Below are 20,519 nucleotides of genomic sequence, written 5' to 3'. Positions count from 1 at the left end.
GAGAGCGAGCGAGGCGTGAGGAGAGCGAGAGAGCGAGCGAGGCGTGAGGAGAGCGAGAGAGCGAGCGAGGCGTGAGGAGAGCGAGAGAGCGAGCGAGGCGTGAGGAGAGCGTGAGGAGTGCGAGAGAGCGAGCGAGGCGTGAGGAGAGCGAGAGAGCGAGCGAGGCGTGAGGAGAGCGAGAGAGCGAGCGAGGCGTGAGGAGAGCGAGAGAGGCGTGAGGAGAGCGAGAGAGCGAGCGAGGCGTGAGGAGAGCGAGAGAGAGAGCGAGGCGTGAGGAGAGCGAGAGAGCGAGCGAGGCGTGAGGAGAGCGAGAGAGCGAGCGAGGCGTGAGGAGAGCGAGAGAGCGAGCGAGGCGTGAGGAGAGCGAGCGAGGCGTGAGGAGAGCGAGCGAGGCGTGAGGAGAGCGAGAGAGCGAGCGAGGCGAGAGAGCGAGCGAGGCGAGAGAGCGAGCGAGGCGAGAGAGCGAGCGAGGCGTGAGGAGAGCGAGAGAGCGAGCGGCGTGAGGAGAGCGTGAGGAGTGCGAGAGAGCGAGCGAGGCGTGAGGAGAGCGAGAGAGGCGTGAGGAGGCGAGAGAGCGAGCGAGGCGTGAGGAGAGCGTGAGGAGTGCGAGAGAGCGAGAGAGGGTGAGGAGTGCGAGAGAGCGAGCGAGGCGTGAGGAGAGCGAGAGAGGCGTGAGGAGAGCGAGAGAGCGAGCGAGGCGTGAGGAGAGCGAGAGAGCGAGCGAGGCGTGAGGAAGCGAGAGAGCGAGCGAGGCGTAGAGAGCGAGCGAGGCGTGAGGAGAGGCGAGCGAGGCGTGAGGAGAGCGAGAGAGCGAGCGAGGCGTGAGGAGAGCGAGCGAGGCGTGAGGAGAGCGAGAGAGCGAGCGAGGCGAGAGGAGAGCGAGAGAGCGAGCGAGGCGAGCGAGGCGAGAGGAGAGCGAGAGAGCGAGCGAGGCGAGAGAGCGAGCGAGGCGTGAGGAGAGCGAGCGAGGCGAGAGAGAGCGAGAAGCGAGCGAGCGAGCGAGGCGAGAGGAGAGCGAGAGAGCGAGCGAGGCGAGAGAGCGAGCGAGGCGTGAGGAGAGCGAGAGAGCGAGCGAGGCGTGAGGAGAGCGAGAAGAGCAGCGAGGCGTGAGGAGAGCGAGGAGAGCGACGAGGCGTGAGGAGAGCGAGAGAGCGAGCGAGGCGTGAGGAGAGCGAGAGAGAGCGAGGCGTGAGGAGAGCGAGAGAGCGAGCGAGCGTGAGGAGAGAGAGAGAGCGAGCGAGGCGTGAGGAGAGAGAGAGAGCGAGCGAGGCGTGAGAAGAGAGCGAGAGAGCGAGCGAGGCGTGAGACGGAGAGCGAAGAGAGAGCGAGCGAGGTGAGACGAGAGAGCGAGCGAGGCGTGAGGAGAGCGTGAGGAGTGCGAGAGAGCGAGCGAGGCGTGAGGAGAGCGAGAGAGCGAGCGAGGCGTGAGGAGAGCGAGAGAGCGAGCGAGGCGTGAGGAGAGCGAGAGAGCGAGCGAGGCGTGAGGAGAGCGAGAGAGCGAGCGAGGCGTGAGGAGAGCGAGAGAGCGAGCGAGGCGTGAGGAGAGCGAGAGAGAGAGCGAGGCGTGAGGAGAGCGAGAGAGCGAGCGAGGCGTGAGGAGAGCGAGAGAGCGAGCGAGGCGTGAGGAGAGCGAGAGAGCGAGCGAGGCGTGAGGAGAGCGAGACGAGGCGTGAGGAGAGCGAGCGAGGCGTGAGGAGAGCGAGAGAGCGAGCGAGGCGAGAGAGCGAGCGAGGCGAGAGAGCGAGCGAGGCGAGAGAGCGAGCGAGGCGTGAGGAGAGCGAGAGAGCGAGCGAGGCGTGAGGAGAGCGTGAGGAGTGCGAGAGAGCGAGCGAGGCGTGAGGAGAGCGAGAGAGGCGTGAGGAGTGCGAGAGAGCGAGCGAGGCGTGAGGAGAGCGTGAGGAGTGCGAGAGAGCGAGAGAGGCGTGAGGAGTGCGAGAGAGCGAGCGAGGCGTGAGGAGAGCGAGAGAGGCGTGAGGAGAGCGAGAGAGCGAGCGAGGCGTGAGGAGAGCGAGAGAGCGAGCGAGGCGTGAGGAGAGCGAGAGAGCGAGCGAGGCGTGAGGAGAGCGAGCGAGGCGTGAGGAGAGCGAGCGAAGGCGTGATGAGAGCGATGAAGACGAGCGAGGCGTGAGGAGAGCGAGCGAGGCGTGAGGAGAGCGAGAGAGCGAGCGAGGCGAGAGTAGAGCGAGGAGCGAGCGAGGTAGAGCGAGAGAGGAGCGAGGCGAAGAGCAGCGAGGCGTGAGGAGAGCGATCGAGGCGTGAGGAGAGCTGACGAGGCGTAGCGAGAGCGAGAGAGCGAGCGAGGCGTGAGGAGAGCGAGCGAGGCGTGAGGAGAGCGAGAGAGCGAGCGAGGCGAGAGGAGAGCGAGAGAGCGAGCGAGGCGAGCGAGGCGAGAGGAGAGCGAGAGAGCGAGCGAGGCGAGAGAGCGAGCGAGGCGTGAGGAGAGCGAGCGAGGGCGAGAGGAGAGCGAGAGAGCGAGCGAGGGCGAGCGAGGCGAGAGAGGAGGCGAGAGAGCGAGCGAGGCGAGAGAGCGAGCGAGGCGTGAGGAGAGCGAGAGAGCGAGCGAGGCGTGAGGAGAGCGAGAGAGCGAGCGAGGCGTGAGGAGAGCGAGAGAGCGAGCGAGGCGTGAGGAGAGCGAGAGAGCGAGCGAGGCGTGAGGAGAGCGAGAGAGCGAGCGAGGCGTGAGGAGAGCGAGAGAGCGAGCGAGGCGTGAGGAGAGCGAGAGAGCGAGCGAGGCGTGAGGAGAGCGAGAGAGCGAGCGAGGCGTGAGGAGAGCGAGAGAGCGAGCGAGGCGTGAGGAGAGCGAGAGAGCGAGCGAGAGTGAGAGAGCGAGAGAGCGAGCGAGGCGTGAGGAGAGCGAGAGAGCGAGCGAGCGAGGCGTGAGGAGAGCGAGAGAGCGAGAGCGAGGCGTGAGGAGAGCGAGAGAGCGAGCGAGGCGTGAGGAGAGCGAGAGAGCGAGCGAGGCGTGAGGAGAGCGAGAGAGCGAGCGAGGCGTGAGGAGAGCGAGAGAGCGAGCGAGGCGTGAGGAGAGCGAGAGAGCGAGCGAGGCGTGAGGAGAGCGAGAGAGCGAGCGAGGCGTGAGGAGAGCGAGAGAGCGAGCGAGGCGTGAGGAGAGCGAGAGAGCGAGCGAGGCGTGAGGAGAGCGAGAGAGCGAGCGAGGCGTGAGGAGAGCGAGAGAGCGAGCGAGGCGTGAGGAGAGCGAGAGAGCGAGCGAGGCGTTGAGGAGAGCGAGAGAGCGAGCGAGGCGTGAGGAGAGCGAGAGAGCGAGCGAGGCGTGAGGAGAGCGAGAGAGCGAGCGAGGCGTGAGGAGAGCGAGGAGAGCGACTTTCATTTCCAGTAAACTAGACCAACTGTTATGCCTGTCCACAGCGCTTCTAAAAACAAATCTTCCACTCAGCGCTTCAGCCAAGCAGTGTTGCAGAGCGAGGTGGGATAGGCTATAGGAGTCATAGTTCTTTGACGTTGTGTGATTAATTGACCAGTTATGAAACAAGACGGCAGAAATACTTTCAACATAATACTTATTATTCACAAATGCAAGTGAAATGCTCACACTGGAGCCCTGAGCACCTGCAAACGTGGCTGGTTAAATGGACATCTTACCCGACAATGGCAAAATCCACCCATATTTGGCAGGTGTTCATTTTAGGCCGTGCATACAAACAATGAGTTTAGACGGTGCCTCAGTTGTCTTCTGTTTGGTGTTTAACGAACATGACCCAGGTATGTTATTGATCATAGATAAATCACAGGAGAAACGTCGACAGATTCATTTTAAATCAGGTAAGCTCACATCACTCCCACAACCTCCACAATCTACAGCACAGTCTAACCTAGGAGCAAGCCACACGACCAGTGTCTAGCGCGAGGCAGGCAGCCCTCTCAGTCTGTCCTGAAGGGGTAAACCGTAACCGCTGCAGACATGGTATTTCATCGGTCAGGCAGTGCCTACTGCTGAACATTGGACAGTGCCTACTGCTGAACATTGGACAGTGCCTACTGCTGAACATTGGACAGTGCCTACTGCTGAACATTGGACAGTGCCTACTGCTGAACATTGGACAGTGCCTACTGCTGAACATTGGACAGTGCCTACTGCTGAACATTGGACAGTGCCTACTGCTGAACATTGGACAGTGCCTACTGCTGAACATTGGACAGTGCCTACTGCTGAACATTGGACAGTGCCTACTGCTGAACATTGGACAGTGCCTACTGCTGAACATTGGACAGTGCCTACTGCTGAACATTGGACAGTGCCCCAGTATCAGCCAGCTGGGTCACCTGGATATTTGGGTTGGTTTAGTAATTTGCTGCTAATAGCTCCCATATGCCTGCATCAGAGTGGAGGAGTGTGTCACAATATTTTGATTAAAATCACTCCTGAAAAATGCCAGGACCAGTCCAAAACAAAGAACCAGTCCAAAACCACAGGACCAGTCCAAAACCACAGGACCAGTCCAAAACCACAGGACCAGTCCAAAATTGAACAAGAATGCCGGTAGAAATTAGAGTCAGAAAGCGTCTCAATATGCACCCTAGACCCTATATAGTACACTACTTTTGTATGGCTAAATAATTGATTCAAACAATTAAGACCAGAAGTATGTCAATAAATGAACACCGGCATCTTCATAGAGGGTCTAGAACGTCGCAGATAGACCTGGGTTAAGAGGTTCTGAATGTGTAATCTCTGTTCCAATACGTTTCTATTCGAGCGTTCTGTGGTGCTGAACAGTTTCATCCCAAACTTGTCCTACAATAAACACCACTAGCTTCCATGATTAAGAGTAATAGCGGATGTTTGTAGAAAAGTGCTGCTTGCTTATATTGTCACATATTGCCACCCCCAGGCTCATGCCAACATTGGATAACTTTTTTGCATTTAATTTGGAAAGTGTTTGTCCGTCTACTGTACCACCGATGTTACGGTGTGTGTTTACAACTAGCCTCTGCAGAGTCCCCCAACAACCGGATGTTCTGGTTTTCAGAGGAAATGGAACATGACTTCCACTTTTGGATGTTAAAAAGGAGACTCAGTCTTCTCCTCCACATTTACCGGATTGGTTGAACAGTGCAGGAGATAACGAGAAAAAGTGTAAAGAGGTTAAGACCAGTGTATAGGGGATCTAGCTTCAGGCCAGTATGTAGGGGATCTAGCTTCAGGCCAGTATGTAGGGGATCTAGCTTCAGGCCAGTATGTAGGGGATCTAGTTTCAGGCCAGTATGTAGGGGATCTAGTTTCAGGCCAGTATGTAGGGGATCTAGCTTCAGGCCAGTATGTAGGGGATCTAGTTTCAGGCCAGTATGTAGGGGATCTAGTTTCAGGCCAGTATGTAGGGGATCTAGTTTCAAGCATTTATTTTACACCTGCTATGTTAGGTTAGCTCAGAACTGATGTTACTGTGTGTGTCACTAACGTTACAGTGGGGGTGTGTGTGTGTGTGTGTGTACCTGGACACCGTCATCGTCCTCATCGGAGCTGACCGAGGGCTCCCTCATCCTCTTCGTCTCCTTCACACTGCTGCCACTGCCCTCCGCTGACTCCACCTTCTTAGTGCTTCTAGAGGCAGAAGGGGAAGAGGGGTTAGGAGAAGGATGAAAGACCGACAGAAGAGGAGAGGGTGGGATGAAGATGAAAGAGCGACAAGAGGATGGAAGGGATTAGGAAGAGAAGGATGAACGAGAGGTTGATATGAAAGAGGTGGAGAATATGTAGAGAAGGACTGATGAGTGAACACCATCTCATGTCATCATCTTAAAACAGGTATTACAGTCAGCAGTGCTTCTTGTCTCTGATAGTATGAAGTCAACAACACATGAAACAGTGTTTCCCAACCCCAGGCCTCGGGTACACTCAACAGCATACATGTTTGCACTGAAGGACTGGAGTTAGGATACACTGGTTGATGTTCAGATACACAATGAGATGGAAGTTGTGGGATTTCTAGTAACCATCTTGGAGATGCCATGTTTTAAATGAACAGTTTGAGGTCAATTAATTTCCTTGAGGCTGGATGACGGACGGTTGAAACATGAACAGCTAGAGAAGGGAAGAGGAGAGGGAAGCTGTGTGTCTCTTTCCACAGAGAGCGAGAGACCGCGCCGCTCCTCCCTGCCACAGATTACACAAAGCCCTGGAGGCGAGCAGTCAACCCCCCCCCCCCCCCCCTCCTTAGCTCACTCCCTTGCTGGCTCTACTCTAGGGTCCCCCTCTACTTTCATTTGCAGCCAAGAGCAATCACATCGCCCTGGTAACCCGCGGTCACGTGATCCGCACCTGTTCCTCTGGCTGGACTCCACAGGCTGGAGCCATCTGCTCTACTCAGACACTCTACTCCTCTCCCTCTATCACTTATCTCCTCTTCTCCTCCTACTGCTGCTACACTCAACAAAAATTAAATGCAACATGAAACAATTTCAAAAGATTTTACTGAGTTTGTCTGATTTCCTTAAATGAACTATTTGAGTGAATGAATTAGGCCCTAATCTATGAATTCGACATGACTGAATACAAATGTGCATCTGCTGGTCACAGCGATCTTAAAAAAAGAAGATGAATCAGAAAACCAGTCAGTATCTGGTGGGACCATTTGCCTCATGCAGCGCGACACATCTCCTTTACATAGAGTTGATCAGGCTGTTGTGGCCTGTGGAATGTTTTCCCACTCTTCAATGGCTGTGTGAAGTTGCTGGATATTGGCCGGAACTGGAAAAAGCTGTCGTACACGTCGATCCAGAGCATCCCAAACATGCTCAGTGGGTGATATGTTTGATGAGTATTCAAGCCATGGATGAACTGACATTTCAGCTTCCAGGAATTGTGTACAGATCCTTGTGACATGGGAACATAACAGTATGCTGAAACGTGATGGCAGTGGATGAATGGCACAACAATGGGGCTCAGGATGTCGTCACGGTATCTCTGTGTATTCAAATTGACATAAATAAAATGCAGTTGTGTTCGTTGTCCATAGCTCTTGCCTGTCTATACCATTACCCCACCGCCACCATGGGGCATTCTGTTCACAACGTAGACATCAGCAAACCGCTCACCCACACGACACCATACATGCTGTCTGCTACCAGCCCGGTACAGATGAAACTGGGATTCATTCACGAAGAGCACACTTCTCCAGCGTGCCAGTGGCCATCGAAGGTGAGCACTGAAGTCTAATGACGCTGAACTGCAGTCAGGTCAAGACCCTAGTGAGGACAACGACCACGCAGATGAGCTTCCCTGACTGTTTCTGACAATTTGTGCAGAAATTCTTTGGTTGTGCAAACCCACAGTTTCATGTACAAACCGGGTGGCTGGTCTCGGCCGATCCCGCAGGTGAAGAAGCCGGATGTGGGGGTCCTGAGCTGGCATAGTTACATATGGTCTACGGTTGTGAGGCCGGTTGGACGTACTGGCAAATGCTCTAAAACGACATTGGTAGAGAAATGAACATTTATTTCTCTGGCAACAGCTCTGGTGAACATTGCATGCTCCCTCAAAATGTGAAAGATCTGTGGCATTGTGTTGTGACATAAAACTGCACATTTTAGAGTGCCCTACTGTCCCCAGCGCAAGGTGAATCTGTGTAATGATCATGCTGTTTAATCAGCTTCATGTTATGCCACCCCCGTCAGGTGGATGGATTATCTTGGCAAAGAAGAAATGCTCACTAACAGGGATGTAAACACATTTGACAGAAATAGGCTTTTTGTGCTTATGGAACATTTCTGGGATATTTTTCTTTCAGCTCATGAAACATAGGACCAACACTTCACATGTTGCATTTATAGGTTTGTTCAGTGTACATAACTATATAACTCCATTGCGTTTCCCTGTTTCTCTCATCTTGGTTAGATAAGCTTCTCCATCTTCCCCCCCTCCTAGTCAACCACAGACTTGCTCCTCTCGGTCTGCTCCTCTCCAATGCATCTCCCTCTAACAATCAGAGGCTCTAGCTCTCTCCTTTCATTCTACTGTTCCATCTTATTGATCAGCTTCTTCATCCCTTCGCTCTCATTCTCTTGCTTTTCTCTGTCGACCTAATGTCCCTTTCCCCCGTTCTCTCACCCCTCTTTCCTTCTCCATCTCTTTCCACTTAGTCAGACTCTCAACCTCTTCTCCTGTCTCCGCTCCTTCTCTACCCCGCTATCAAGTCTCCCTTTCTCTCCTAACCACTCCTTCTCTACCCCGCTATCAAGTCTCCCTTTCTCTCCTAACCACTCCTTCTCTACCCCGCTATCAAGTCTCCCTTTCTCTCCTAACCACTCCTTCTCTACCCCGCTATCAAGTCTCCCTTTCTCTCCTAACCACTCCTTCTCTACCCCGCTATCAAGTCTCCCTTTCTCTCCTAACCCACTCCTTCTCTACCCCGCTATCAAGTCTCCCTTTCTCTCCTAACCACTCCTTCTCTACCCCGCTATCAAGTCTCCCTTTCTCTCCTAACCACTCCTTCTCTACCCCGCTATCAAGTCTCCCTTTCTCTCCTAACCACTCCTTCTCTACCCCGCTATCAAGTCTCCCTTTCTCTCCTAACCACTCCTTCTCTACCCCGCTATCAAGTCTCCCTTTCTCTCCTAAACCACTCCTTCTCTACCCCGCTATCAAGTCTCCCTTTCTCTCCTAACCACTCCTTCTCTACCCCGCTATCAAGTCTCCCTTTCTCTCCTAACCACTCCTTCTCTACCCCGCTATCAAGTCTCCCTTTCTCTCCTAACCCACTCCTTCTCTACCCCGCTATCAAGTCTCCCTTTCTCTCCTAACCACTCCTTCTCTACCCCCGCTATCAAGTCTCCCTTTCTCTCCTAACCACTCCTTCTCTACCCCGCTATCAAGTCTCCCTTTCTCTCCTAACCACTCCTTCTCTACCCCGCTATCAAGTCTCCCTTTCTCTCCTAACCACTCCTTCTCTACCCCCGCTATCAAGTCTCCCTTTCTCTCCTAACCACTCCTTCTCTACCCCGCTATCAAGTCTCCCTTGCTCTCCTAACCACTCCTTCTCTACCCCGCTATCAAGTCTCCCTTTCTCTCCTAACCACTCCTTCTCTACCCCGCTATCAAGTCTCCCTTTCTCTCCTAACCACTCCTTCTCTACCCCGCTATCAAGTCTCCCTTTCTCTCCTAACCACTCCTTCTCTACCCCGCTATCAAGTCTCCCTTTCTCTCCTAACCACTCCTTCTCTACCCCGCTATCAAGTCTCCCTTTCTCTCCTAACCACTCCTTCTCTACCCCGCTATCAAGTCTCCCTTTCTCTCCTAACCACTCCTTCTCTACCCCGCTATCAAGTCTCCCTTTCTCTCCTAACCACTCCTTCTCTACCCTACTATCAAGTCTCCCTTTCTCTCCTAACCACTCCTTCTCTACCCCGCTATCAAGTCTCTCTCCTAACCACTCCTTCTCACCCCCGCTATCAAGTCTCCCTTTCTCTCCTAACCACTCCTTCTCTACCCTACTATCAAGTCTCCCTTTCTCTCCTAACCACTCCTTCTCTACCCCGCTATCAAGTCTCTCTCCTAACCACTCCTTCTCTCCCCCGCTATCAAGTCTCCCTTTCTCTCCTAACCACGCCTTCTCTACCCCGCTATCAAGTCTCCCTTTCTCTCCTAACCACTCCTTCTCTCCCCCGCTATCAAGTCTCCCTTTCTCTCCTAACCACTCCTTCTCTACCCCGCTATCAAGTCTCCCTTTCTCTCCTAACCACTCCTTCTCTACCCCACTATCAAGTCTCCCTTTCTCTCCTAACCACTCCTTCTCTACCCCGCTATCAAGTCTCCCTTTCTCTCCTAACCACTCCTTCTCTACCCTACTATCAAGTCTCCCTTTCTCTCCTAACCACTCCTTCTCTACCCCGCTATCAAGTCTCTCTCCTAACCACTCCTTCTCTCCCCCGCTATCAAGTCTCCCTTTCTCTCCTAACCACTCCTTCTCTACCCTACTATCAAGTCTCCCTTTCTCTCCTAACCACTCCTTCTCTACCCCGCTATCAAGTCTCTCTCCTAACCACTCCTTCTCTACCCCGCTATCAAGTCTCTCTCCTAACCACTCCTTCTCTCCCCCGCTATCAAGTCTCCCTTTCTCTCCTAACCATTCCTTCTCTCCCCCGCTATCAAGTCTCCCTTTCTCTCCTAACCACTCCTTCTCTACCCCGCTATCAAGTCTCCCTTTCTCTCCTAACCACTCCTTCTCTACCCCGCTATCAAGTCTCTCCTAACCACTCCTTCTCTCCCCCGCTATCAAGTCTCCCTTTCTCTCCTAACCACTCCTTCTCTACCCTACTATCAAGTCTCCCTTTCTCTCCTAACCACTCCTTCTCTACCCCGCTATCAAGTCTCTCTCCTAACCACTCCTTCTCTCCCCCGCTATCAAGTCTCCCTTTCTCTCCTAACCACTCCTTCTCTACCCTACTATCAAGTCTCCCTTTCTCTCCTAACCACTCCTTCTCTACCCTACTATCAAGTCTCCCTTTCTCTCCTAACCACTCCTTCTCTACCCTACTATCAAGTCTCCCTTTCTCTCCTAACCACTCCTTCTCTACCCCGCTATCAAGTCTCTCTCCTAACCACTCCTTCTCTCCCCCGCTATCAAGTCTCCCTTTCTCTCCTAACCATTCCTTCTCTCCCCCGCTATCAAGTCTCCCTTTCTCTCCTAACCACTCCTTCTCTACCCCGCTATCAAGTCTCCCTTTCTCTCCTAACCACTCCTTCTCTACCCCGCTATCAAGTCTCCCTTTCTCTCCTAACCACTCCTTCTCTACCCCGCTATCAAGTCTCCCTTTCTCTCCTAACCACTCCTTCTCTACCCCGCTATCAAGTCTCCCTTTCTCTCCTAACCACTCCTTCTCTCCCACGCTATCAAGTCTCCCTTTCTCTCCTAACCACTCCTTCTCTACCCCGCTATCAAGTCTCCCTTTCTCTCCTAACCACTCCTTCTCTACCCCACTATCAAGTCTCCCTTTCTCTCCTAACCACTCCTTCTCTCCCCCGCTATCAAGTCTCCCTTTCTCTCCTAACCACTCCTCTACCCCGCTATCAAGTCTCCCTTTCTCTCCTAACCACTCCTTCTCTACCCCACTATCAAGTCTCCCTTTCTCTCCTAACCACTCCTCTACCCCGCTATCAAGTTTTGATTTTAATTTTATTTGACCTTTATTTAACTAGGAAAGTCAGTTAAGAACACATTCTTATTTTCAATGACGGCCTGGGAACAGTGGGTTAACTGCCTGTTCAAGGGCAGCACGACAGATTTGTACCTTGTCAGCTCTGGGGTTTGAACACGCAACATTCCGGTTACTAGTCCAACGCTCTAACCACTAGGCTACCCTGCCGCCCCAAGTCTCCCTTTCTCTCCTAACCACTCCTTCTCTACCCCACTATCAAGTCTCCCTTTCTCTCCTAACCACTCCTTCTCTACCCCACTATCAAGTCTCTCTTTCTCTCCTAACCACTCCTTCTCTACCCCGCTATCAAGTCTCCCTTTCTCTCCTAACCACTCCTTCTCTACCCAGCTATCAAGTCTCCCTTTCTCTCCTAACCACTCCTTCTCTACCCTACTATCAAGTCTCCCTTTCTCTCCTAACCACTCCTTCTCTTCCCTACTATCCTGCGTACTCCTTAATACTGCTCTTCAGTAACAATGGCTTGTGGGCAGGGTTCAAGGCTGTGTGTATGCAACCAGGGGAGGAGGAAGGTAGCGGAGGCAGCAACACAGAGGGCTAATGCCTCTAACCAACGCTGTTATAGAATTGTTTTTTAAAACGTAATCTTTATTTAACTAGGCAAGAACAAGTTCTTATTTACAATGACGCCAACCCCGGCCAAACCCGGACGACGCTGGGCCAATAGCGCGCCGCCCTATGTGACTTCCAATCATGGCCGGATGTGAAATACTAGGTTTTAGAAGATGGTGGCTCAAGTATGTAGGGCTAAAATACCAGTCGGCCATTATGGTGCTTAACTACATTAACAAGTGAGATTCGTCCAAGTGGACCACTGGAATTCAGTGTCTGAGGTGCACTGGGTGGCATTTAGGCATGTGGTCCTCCAGCAGGAGGAGAGGGAAGGAAGAAGGTCCGAGGGGGAGTTACAGGAGATCTGCCGTTCGCTGGTGAGAAGAGTCATACACAGCTAGACCCCCTGACACTTCCTCCTCCTCCTGCCCCCCCCCACACACGCTTTTGCATACTTGCAAAAGGGCAATGCATGTACACAGGAGTATATACACAGAGCTTCAGCATAGTGCCTGCAATAACTCTGGAGACATTAACAAGGTACGGTTATCTCAGTCATGTCACTGGCTTGGGAGGGGAGGTGCCTCAATGCAGAGAGAGAGTAAGCAACAAGATAAACAGATGGAATGGTGAGAGGTGTGTGCTGATTGGGGGCTGAAGGTACTTCTGTCCTTTCAGTATGAGCAGGAGACATTGTAGTACCACGCCTCTAAATGCATAGCGTTCCTCTGCGCGTTGTTTTAGGGACGACCCGCTGTAGACGTCTGACGACATTTTTTTTCAAAATAGGTGCGCACACGGTCAGCAAATTCTGTTCAGGGGTACTCTTAGCCAGCAAACACTTTGTGTGTCTGAGCCTTTAAGGGTTAACACATGGTTTAGTTTGTTTGCATTCAGGGAGAGAAACACACACAGGTGAGGTGGCTGCAGGTGTGCTTCCTTCCTGACAGCTGTGTGCAGTGCAAACAAATCTAGGACACACCACGTCACACCCATCTGTGGGTGTGGCAGCAAGAGGAGTGATGACACAGGAGACAACGGGCAGCTATTAATAGCTCAGCTTTCTCCCAGGATGACCAAGCACACAAACAAGGTCAAAAGCCAGCCTGCTACCTGCCATTGGCTCACGGACCATCCCCCTCTTGCCTGAAGCCTCGCACTCCACCTATGTCAGTGAAGCTGGCTAGGCAAGCAGGGGACAAATAAGTCCACTCTCTCCTCATCGGTTTAAGCCAAACTGCCACTTGACACAGTGCAAAGGACACTTTATATATTAGCTCAGTGTAGTAATACATCAGGACTAATAGAGTAAACACCTAGGTGCTAAGATACTAATACATCAGGACTAATAGAGTAAACACCTAGGTGCTAAGATACTAATACATCAGGACTAATACAGTAAACACCTAGGTGCTAAGATACTAATACATCCAGGACTAATACAGTAAACACCTAGGTGCTAAGATACTAATACATCAGGACTAAGAGTAAACACCTAGGTGCTAAGATACTAATACATCCAGGACTAATAGAGTAAACACCTAGGTGCTAAGATACTAATACATCCAGGACTAAGAGTAAACACCTAGGTGCTAAGATACTAATATATCAGGACTAATAGAGCAGGAGGCGAACACTGAGGTTATTTTCCCTCTGAGGAGAGAGGACAGGGTCAAGACCACGTTTGACTGGGTAGGTGTGGGTAGGCATGTCTAGGATTAGTTCAATTTTCCCCACCTCATGGTTGAGACCTGGGTTGGGGGAAATCTGATAACCCAATTTCAGAGTTGAAAACTTCTGCCTGGAGCAATTAGACAGAGAAGGGTTTATTTAGTCCACCCTTACAGTATAGGGTGGAGGTTGAATAAATGTGCTGCCATCATGCTAAATTAAAATGACTGGCCTAGCCATCACAGAATGGAGGAAGGTTGCAAAGAAGGGACTTAGCCCCAGTTGATTGGAGCTCATTTAGCTGTCAGTGACACAGCCTTTTTGCTGTGCCTCATTCCAGTGCTCGTCAGGCCTGGAGGCTAAATGAGGAAGCCTTGCCTTGATTACCATTAGCAGCCATTTTACTCCACAAGATTACCCACTCCCTCCACACACAAACAAACAGAAACACACACTTCCATCTCCCTCACATGCATACTTTCCCCCCTCCCCCAACTCACACACCTCCCCCATCTGCTGACCCCTGCGCTGTCACTGGCTCCTCCCTCTTCCTCTGGATGAAAGTGGCAGGAGGAGTGACAGCACTGCGGAGGAGGGTAGGAGAGGAGAGGGATAAGGGCAGTGGGATGGAGTGAGAGCAGAGAAAGAAGTGGGGGTGGGGAGGCTCTGCTGACACATTCCTCAGGAAGCTCATGTTACTTCCTACACAATGAAAAGGACTCATCTCTCACTGGCTCGTTCACACGCTCTGTCCCCCTGCTTTGCATTTCCACCCAGGTCGGCAGAGAGAGTAAGAGGCATTGACCAGATGCTCAACATGCTCTGCTCAAACCTAATGGTCCAAAACTAAACTACACAAATAACACTGGACACTTTGGAAAATTAAGCTTTTACCATTTCATGCTGGAATATACAAGGTCTGAAGTAATCTGCCTTTGGCCTGGGAGACAGACCCACTGGTTGCACTTTAGGTTAGAGAGCTGGGAATCAAAACCACCAAACTACCAGGAGTGAAACAGGGAAGGTACATTGTGTCCTGTGTGCTACATATTAGGCTTGGGACGTATACCGTATACGACAAATTGATTAAAAAATATATATATCTTTAAAACGGTTGAAACTATTTTTTTTTTTTTACACATTTTAATATTTGTAGTTACTTTAAATAACTGCAGACAACTTGAGCAACATGCTAGGAGATAAAGATTTCACTAATCACTATTTTTCATTCTGAAAATTAATGATAATTTTGTGGTATTTGTTTACAAGCACAACTATGAGATACCGGAGCCTTGTGTCACTCACTGTAGTGCAGCACGCCCCAGGTGACCTAGTTACAGTATGGAATTCACCACTAAATGTTACCAGCTAGATTTCTTAAAACGATTAGGTTAACATTCTAAAATGTGCTAAATGCTCTGCAGTTGTGCATTTGGTTAGCCAATTTAGTAGCTAGTTAGATATCTAGCTAAGTGGTTAACTTCTTCCAAAATCAACTTGGCTTGGTAACACAGAGAAATCCCTCCTGGAGTCTTGATGTGTAATATTTGTTATATGCATGCGGCAAACAATTTGGCTGGGATGCTGGGACTGCTGTCTTTCAGGGGCAGAATGACAGATTTGGCTGGGATGCTGGGACTGCTGTCTTTCAGGGGCAGAATGACAGATTTGGCTGGGATGCTGGGACTGCCGTCTTTCAGGGGCAGAATGACAGGTTTTTACCTTGTCAGCTCGGGGATTCAATCTAACAACCTTTCGGTTACTGGTTCAATGCTCTAACCACTAGGCTACCTACCTCCCCTTAACCAGTCTTCTCCCCTTCATCTGATGGAAGTGGATTTAACAGGTGCCATCAATAAGTTATCATAGGTTTCACCTGGTCAGTCTTATGGAACGAGCAGGTGTTCCTAATGTTTTGTACATTCATTGTGTATACAGACCACAAATTCAAATGGGCTAACATCCCCAGCTCTAGTATCTAACCCCAAAATTTGGAACCATTGTCTGGTCACCCCAAACCACAAAAGTGGAGATGAATTTGACCAATAATTTGTGAAATCTGCATCAAAAGCAACCTTGGAAAAAGTATCTGCAGTACTAACAGCAGACTGCAAATATTTCCTCAGTGAATAAATTGGCTCCTTATCAAAATACCGTATGACAGACAACATATATACAACCTACATACCATTACTGACAAACAAAAACATTTGTCTCATGCTTTGTTGATCTCAAAAAATATTTTGACTCAATTTGATCTGCTTTACAAAGTGATAGAAAAACATGACAATGTATGTAATCGAGGTCGACCGATTATGATTTTTCAACGCCGATACAGATTATTGCTTATCTAGCGTTCTCAGGGCAGCTTGAGCACCACCCTCTGCAACATGTATTCACAACCCTTCACTTTCCACATTGTGTTACAGTCTGAATTTAAAATGGATTCAACGGAGATGTTGTCACTGGCCTACACACAATACCCCATAATGTAAAGTGGAAAATTTTGACACTTTTACAAATTAATAAAAAATGTAAAGTTGAAATGTCTTGAGTCAATAAGTATTCAACTTCTTTGTCATGGCAAGCCTAAATAAGTTCAGGAGTAAAAATGTGCTTAAGAAGTTGCATGACCTCACTGTGTGCAATAATATATAGTTAATGATAACATCTCTCTACCCAACAAATGATCTTTAACCTGTTGAGTGTATGGGGCAGGATTTTGATGTTTGGTTGAAAAACATACCCACATTAAACTGCATATTTCTCAGGCCCAGACACTAGAATATGCAGATTAGGAAAGAAAACACTAAAGTTTCCAAAACTGTCAAAATATTGTCCGTGAGTATAACAGAACTGATATTGCAGGCGAAACCCTGAGGAAAATCCAATCAGGAAGTGCCTCTTATTTTGAAACCCCTGTTTTTCTATGCATTCCTATTGCCCATTGAAAGGGATATCAACCAGATTCTTTTTTCTGTGGCTTCCCTAAGGTGTCTACAGCCTTTAGACGTCGTTTCAGGCTTTTATTTTGAAGAATGAGCGTAAACGACTACATTGCGTCAGTGGCCAGCTGAGGGCTCTGAGTGATTCTTGCGTAAAAGACAGAGGTAGTAATTCTCTCACTCCTACTGAAAAGCCAATTGTCGCGGTTGATATATTATCGAAAAGATATTTGAAAAACACCTTGAGGATTGAATATAAAAACCGTTTGCCATGTTTCTGTCGATATTATGGACATAATTTGGAGGGGAAAAAATGGTTGTCATGACCGCTATTTCCGGAGGATTTCTCAACATAATGTGACCAACAAACGGAAGTATTTTGGGTATAAAAATAATTTTTATGGAACAATAGGAACATTTGCTGTCTAACTGGAAGTCTCGTCAGTGAAAACATCCAAAGCTCAAAGGTAAACGGTTAATTTGATTGCTTTTCTGATTCGTGACCAAGCTTCCTGCTGCTAGCTGGACATAATGCTATGCTAGGCTATCAATAAACTTACAAATGCTTGTCTTGCTTTGGCTGTAAAGCATCATTTCAAAATCTGAGATGACAGGGTGATTAACAAAAGGCTAAGCTGTGTTTCACTATATTTCACTTGTGATTTCATGAATATGAATATTTTCTAGTAATGTTTTTTGACCGTTGCGCTATGCTAATTAGTGCAGTTGATGATAATTCTCCCGGATCCGAGATGGGAAGTTCCAAGAGGTTAAGTTCCTTGCTCAGAACATATGAAAGCTGGTGGTTCCTTTTAACATGAGTCTTCAATACTCCCACTTAAGAAGTTTTAAGTTATAGTTATTATAGGAATTATAGGACTATTTCTCTCTATACCATTTGTACTTCATATACCTTTGACTATTGGATGTTCTTATAGACACTTTAGTATTGCCAGTGTAACAGTATGGCTTCCGGCCCCTCCGACAGCCACCATCGAAGCAGCCACCCTCGAAGCAGCGTTACCGATGCAGAGTAAGGGGAACAACCACGAAGTCTCAGAGCGAATGACGTTTGAAACACTATTAGCGTTTGAAACAGCTCAATGCTTGAAGCATTGCGAAGAGCTGCTGGCAAAACGCACTAAAGTGCTGTTTGAATGAATGCTTACGAGCCTGCTGCTGCCTACCACCGCTCCGTCAGACTGCTCTATCAAATCATAGACTTAATTATAACATAACACACAGAAATACAAGCCGTAGGTCATTAATACGGTCAAACCCGGAAACTATAATTTTGAAAACAAAATGTTTATTCTTTCAGTGAAATACGGAACCGTTACGTATTTTATCTAACGGGTGACATCCATAAGTCTAAATATTCCTGTTACATTGCACAACCTTAAATGTTGTCATAATTACATACAATTCTGGCAAATTAGTTCGCAACGAGCCAGACGACCCAAACTGTTTCATATATCCTGACTCTGCATGCAATGAACGCAAGAGAAGTGACAATTTCCCTAGTTTAATATTGCCTGCTAACCTGGATTTATTTTAACTAAATATGCAGATTTAAAATAATATATTTCTGGCATTGATGTTTATGGTTAGACACATTCGTGCAATTTGCAAATGCGCTTTTGTTCATCCCCCGTTTGGCGAAGTTGGTCTTCACACAGTTTACAACGGCGGCCCAAACTGTTGCATATAGCCTGACTCTGTTGCACAGAACGCAAGAGAAGTGACACAATTTCCCTAGTTAAAAGTAATTCATGTTTGCAGGCAATAGTAACTAAATATGCAGGTTTAAAAATATATACTTGTGTATTCATTCTAAGAAAGGCGTTGATGTTTATGGTTAGGTACAGATTGGTGCATCTACAGTGCATTTTTCGCAAATTCCCTTGTTAAATAACCGTTTGGCAAAGTAGTTTATGATTCAATGATACATATAATCGATGCGGTGCCTGTTAATTTAACGCAGGACAAGCTAGTTAACAAGTCCAATACAGCAAATGAAAGATAAACATCTTGTTAATCTACCCATCGTGTCCGATTTCAAAAATGCTTTACAGCGAAAGCACAACATATGATTATGTTAGGTCATAGTCAAGTCGAAAAAACACACCGCCATTTTCCCAGCCAAAGATAGGAGTCACAGAAAGCAGAAATATAGATAAAATTCAACACTAACCTTTGATGATCTTCATCAGATGACACTCATAGGACATCATGTTACACAATGCATGCATGTTTTGTTCGATAATGTGCATATTTATATCCAAAAATCTCAGTTTACATTGGCGTGTTACGTGTAGTAATGTTTTGATACCAAAACATCCAGTGATTTTGCAGAAATACTCATAATAAAAACATTGATAAAAGATGCAACTGTTATTCACAGAATTAAAGATAGACTTCTCCTTAATGCAACCGCAGAAACAAGTCAAATGATGTATGGAATCAATCTTTAGGATGTTAACATAAAACATCAATAAGCTTCCAACCGGAGAATTCCTATGTATGAAGAAAAGCACTGGATCGAGAGGTAACTCTGTCGGGAGTGCGCGTCACGAGCCTGAGACACTCTGCCAGACCACTGACTCACAGGTTTTATGAGCCCCTCCTTTATAGTAGAATCCTCATTCAAGTTGCTAAAGACGGTTGACATCAAGTGGAAGCCGTAGGAAGTGCAACTTCATCCATATCCCACTGTATATTCAGTAGGCCTAGCTTTGAAAAACTACAAACCTCAGATTTCCCACTTCCTGGTTGGATTTCTCATGCCATATGAGTTCTGTTATACTCACAGACATCATTCAAACACTTCAGTGTGTTTTCTATCCAATACTAATAATAATATGCATATATTAGCATCTGGGACTGAGTAGGAGGCAGTTCACTCTGGGCACGCTATTCATCCAAAAGTGAAAATGCTGCCCCCTATCCCAAAAGAGTTAAACTAGTAATATCATCAACTATGTGTAGTTAGCTAGTGATTATGTTAAGATTGATTGTTTTTATAAGATACGTTTAATGCTAGCTAACACCTTAACTTGGCTCCTTGCTGCACTTGCATAGCAGGTAGTCAGCCTGCCCCGCAGTCTCCTCGTGGAGTGCAATGTAATCAGCCATGATCGGTGTCCAAAAATGACCATTACCGATTATTATGAAAATTTGAAATCGGCCTTAATTAAATTGGCCATTCCGATTAATCGGTCGACTATCACCTACCTCTTCGTTATGGTTCAGGGACGCACTGCTGTAACTAACAAACTGCCTTTGCACCCTACTGCTGTCTTTCCAGAGCACGCGCTGATGCTGTAACTAGAAACTTGGTTGTCTCTTCTCTCTTCAGTGGCGTGCTGCATTCTGTTGTGCGAATGATTGGCTGAGCCTTGGATATAGCCAGCATTGCTCCAAACACGAATCACTCGTTTGCATACAGCCAGTAGTGAGCAAAAGCCACCCACCCCCACTCCCAAACTTCTCATTGGAGTCACATAAATCCCATAGGCCACCTATATCGGATTCAAAACGGACATTTTTGCCAAAAAGGTGAATCATTTGCATCCCTGGTGTAATTTTCAATAGATTTGCAAAAATGTCAAAAAACATGTTTTCACTTTGTCATTATGGGGTAGTATGTGTAGATCTTTGAATTTTTTTAAATTTAACTTCTTGGTGACAGGGGGCAGTATTTTCACATCCGGATGAAATGCATGCCCAAATTCAACTACCTGCTACTCAGGCCCAGAAGATAAGATATGCATATTATTAGTAGATTTGGATAGAATACTCTGACATTTCTAAAACTGTTTGAATCATGTCTGAGTTTAACAGAACCTATGTAGCAGGCAAAACCCTGAGGACAAACCATTCAACATTTTTTTTTGGAGGTGACTCTTTTCAATGAATTTCATTGGGAATCCAGATTTCTAAGGGACCTTCTTGCAGTTCCTACCGCTTCCACTGGATGTCAGTCTTTAGAAATCGGTTGAGGTTTTTCCTTTGTGTAATGAAGTAGCCCTGTTCAAAACGAGGGTCACTTCAAGTGTACTGTTAGATAGAGGCGTGTGACCAGAAAGGTAGCGTCAGTTTGTTTTCTTCCTTTATTGAACACAGATCCTCCCGTCCTCAATTTAATCAATTATTTACTTTAAAAAATACCTAAAGTTGTAT

General features: G+C 48.4%; 1 protein-coding gene across 1 annotated transcript in view; it reads right to left on the bottom strand.

The window, feature by feature from the left end:
- Window positions 1-20,519, bottom strand: part of LOC109871811 (chromodomain-helicase-DNA-binding protein 7) — a 94,098-nt gene that overhangs the window by 40,258 nt on the left and 33,321 nt on the right. The window contains exon 4 of the mRNA XM_031806403.1: window positions 5,423-5,560. Coding sequence (XP_031662263.1) covers window positions 5,423-5,560 — 138 coding nt within the window. The remainder of the gene's footprint in view (window positions 1-5,422; window positions 5,561-20,519) is intronic.

Source organism: Oncorhynchus kisutch, linkage group LG27 (genome assembly GCF_002021735.2).
Source record: "Oncorhynchus kisutch isolate 150728-3 linkage group LG27, Okis_V2, whole genome shotgun sequence".
NCBI classification, from domain to species: domain Eukaryota; kingdom Metazoa; phylum Chordata; class Actinopteri; order Salmoniformes; family Salmonidae; genus Oncorhynchus; species Oncorhynchus kisutch.
The sequence above is the reverse complement of the archived record's forward strand: the minus strand, read 5'-3'. Positions and strand labels throughout refer to the sequence as shown.